Here is a 3376-nt window from a genome sequence, read left to right as displayed (position 1 = left end):
AGCCATTAATTTTTGAATGGTAATTTTGTGCAACACTATCTTTGTCGCCATACTGTTAAAGGGCAACAAAACTTGTTGCACATAAGTTTAAATTACGCGCCAAATTAATAATTCTTATGTGCAACATTTTTCGCCCATGCGTATTATAAGCTACATACTCCGTATATGATTTCTTCTCTGTTCATATATTGCTAAACGATTAATGAAAAAACGATTGACATACATATAAAAAAAAATTGAATAACAAGTACCTATTTATCCAAAGACGACAATAAAATAAATATAAATTCATACATATGTAACATGAGATAAATGTAACATGAGATAAACATGGGTTACAGAAAAGAGATGAATCTCTTCGACATGGGTTACAGAAAAGAGATGAATCTCTTCTTTACACAGAGTTGTCTTTGATTATATAACATGAGATAAATGTAATTGAAAAAGAGATGAATCTCTTCTTTACACAGAGTTGTCTTTGGTTATATAACATGGGATAAATGAAAATCAATTACGAAGTATTAAGCCAAGAACGTCATAGCTCGAACTGTCCCGAGCTGCTGCTGTGACATTCCTTACTATGAACTTTCTTACCCTGCACATTCAGCAGAGATACCCAAAAAAAGCATCAGTATAATCAGTACATATGTTAAGTATTTCCTAATTCAGCATTCCTCAAACTTTCACAAAGCACTAAACTAGCAAACCAAGAATAAAGCAAATGAAATTTGTTCTCAGTACTTCAACCATTATATCACCATCATGAAAATTCGACAATAGCAATATCACCATCATAGATCTTTTCACCAGAATGATATGGGGAGGAAAAGATTAAGCAAATAAGCAGCATCATTCCTGACCAACTGAAATACTTACTCCAATAGTAGAAAATTTTAGCCATTGGTCGGTTTCCCTCATAAGCTCGCAAAAGCGCCACATTTTCTCCACACTCTTCCAAATTTTTATATATATAGGGTTCAGCTCTCACACAATCTTCACTTAGTGGAACACCATTTTCCATCCAACATCACATTCACGTCCTTTAAATAGGTACATCAAATTAAACAATACAAAGTAGTTTCGTAATAATGATCAAAGATGTGCATCCGAGACTTAACATACAAGTGTAACCATTACTTAATAGTCCGTATACAACATAAACAATAAAGCGAAGAATCAAAAAGCAATTAAGAAAAACGAAGCAAAATAGAGAATAAGATGGAGTTACCAGGACACCAGCTGAGAGAAGTAGAAGGCTCATTGTCAGCCAAGAAGAGTATGAGGTTAGCTTTGTTATTTGCAGCTTCCTCTCTAAATAGAACAAAAGCACTCCTCACTTCTTGTGATATCAAAGGATCCCATCGGTAATAATGCTATAATTGAACACATACATATGAGTCAAACATTGGATATAGTTGAAAACAATGTTCATGACGAGTTATATAGTGGATGATATATATATATATATACCCTGAAGTTTCTGAACCATATTCCCGGTGAACACGCTGAAAAATTAGAGAATGAAGTCCATGGGCCATTGTAGAATTTCTTAACAGATTCAGTAACACGATTGGACACTTTATGATCATTATCAAACCTGTTAAGAACATCAAATGCATAATAAGATTTAGTAGATTAAAAGCCCAGTCCATAAACAGAACAATGCAGCAAGCAACAAACAAAACTGAGCAGAAGTTAATAGAATATTGTAGTCTACTGGACTTCAGAACTAGAGCAGCAATCAGAACACAGCAGCAAGCAACAAACAAAATTGGGCAGCAAACTGAACACATTAGTTATGAGAGAAGGAGGGATCACTTACCACAAACCATTTGGATCCAATCTATCAAGTGCGTCTGGATTACCTCCAATGTCAATCATTCGTGGATGCTCCCATTACTTTGTAACTCAGCATTTGAACAAGCAAACTCTATAAACTCATCCACTTTTTTGCACAAAAATAGGACTTAGAAAATTTTCTTCCAGACTTTTATACATCCTCAATCCATAATCTAATCTACTGCAAAACAATGATATATCCATAATTCAATACAAGCAATCGTTAAACATCTAATTTGGCCAGATTAATCAAACGCATATATTCAATTAAATTGGTACAAATATCACTCCCCAAACAAGTTAATCAAATTATCATTGTGTCAAACATTTAACATATGGAATCAAATGAAGAGTTATAGATTGCTAGGGAATGGACCTATAAATATGATATTCTCTGACTTTATTAATTCTACTCGAGTCAACTAATTAATCAATAAGTGTATTTACTGGTTATGCGCCAAATAATTAACAGTCTGGCGTGAAGCAATTATATACCGCAAAGTGGAGACATTGTATTGTAACCCAGTAACATGTAAACATCCTTAATTACGTACTCTTTCTTCATTAAAAAAGGAACTTGTAACTATTTAATCGAACAGCCAATTCAAAACCAATTAGCAAAACCCTAAAATTGCAGTAATTCAGTGCAGATTGAAGAAAAATGCAGTAACAACTTGCAGATTGAATTTTCCAAAAGTGCTTGGCAACTACGACGAACAGTGACCCAAAACCGACACAACTAAAGAAATCGAAGCAACAATGATGCGTACTTTGTAAAATTGCAACAACAATTAATCGCATTCACCTTAATCACAAAAATCAAATCGCATCAAAATAATGATTTAACAAACACAAGCAACAATTAAACATCTAATTTGACAAGATTAATCGAAGAAAAATCTGATGTTACCTTGAAAATCAAAACAACTATTGCAAAGGAATCGAAAGAGGGGAAGCAGAGGGAGGAGTTAATCGATTAGTTCTGTTTGTGTTTGGAAATTGGAGGAGTTCATGTAGTAGTGGGAAATAAAGAGCGGTTTTTTTTTCCGCCTTTCTGGGTAAGGGCAACGACAGCTAATGTAGGAGCTGGGTCATTAATTTACAAAGGGCAACGATACGATTAGAATTAGTTGCACAAACATGGGACTGGGGCAACAAAATACAATTTCGTAGCACAAAACTAAATTTTAGGCAACGGGTTACTGCATTGTCGCCCAGAAAATATTTTGGGCTACCGAAAATATTCTTGTCGCACAAATTAAGGTCTTTGGGCAACAAAATTATGCATCGTAGCCTTTTGTTCTATTTTGGGCTTCACATAAGAATTTCGTTGCCCATACATTTTTAACTCGTCGCCCAAACATGTTTTTCTTGTAGCGATAATATTTACCTAAATATTTGACCCTTTCACGTACTATTTGTGTGACCCTACAAGTTCAGTAAGATGTGGCATTAATAATATTAATTCCACTTGAACTGAAGCGACCTCTAGCTAGGCATTCAGATCACTTGATCTTATGGAATATTCTTAATCAAT

The 3376-nt window shown here is 34.3% G+C and overlaps 1 protein-coding gene across 1 annotated transcript; it reads right to left on the bottom strand.

Annotated features, from left to right (window-relative positions):
• Nucleotides 1-336: 336 nt before the first annotated feature.
• LOC130462379 (uncharacterized) lies at nt 337-2883 on the bottom strand. The gene is made up of 5 exons (XM_056830517.1): nt 2750-2883; nt 1823-2020; nt 1471-1597; nt 1229-1373; nt 337-595 (listed from the first exon to the last, which is right to left on the bottom strand). The coding sequence occupies exons 2-5, from the start codon at nt 1879-1881 to the stop codon at nt 591-593; spliced, it is 336 nt and encodes a 111-aa protein (XP_056686495.1). The 5' UTR covers nt 1882-2020; nt 2750-2883; the 3' UTR covers nt 337-590.
• Nucleotides 2884-3376: the final 493 nt, after the last annotated feature.

This window comes from Spinacia oleracea, chromosome 6 (genome assembly GCF_020520425.1).
Source record: "Spinacia oleracea cultivar Varoflay chromosome 6, BTI_SOV_V1, whole genome shotgun sequence".
In the NCBI taxonomy this organism is placed as follows: domain Eukaryota; kingdom Viridiplantae; phylum Streptophyta; class Magnoliopsida; order Caryophyllales; family Amaranthaceae; genus Spinacia; species Spinacia oleracea.
This window is presented reverse-complemented; position numbering and strand designations above follow the sequence as displayed.

Coding starts and splice junctions, on each gene's coding strand:
- LOC130462379 (XM_056830517.1), bottom strand. CDS start 1,881: ATGATTGACATTGGAGGTAATCCAGACGCACTTGATAGATTGGATCCA. Junction 1,598..1,822: donor TTGGATCCAAATGGTTTGTG/GTAAGTGATCCC, acceptor TGTTCTTAACAG/GTTTGATAATGATCATAAAG. Junction 1,374..1,470: donor TATGGTTCAGAAACTTCAGG/GTATATATATAT, acceptor GTTCAATTATAG/CATTATTACCGATGGGATCC.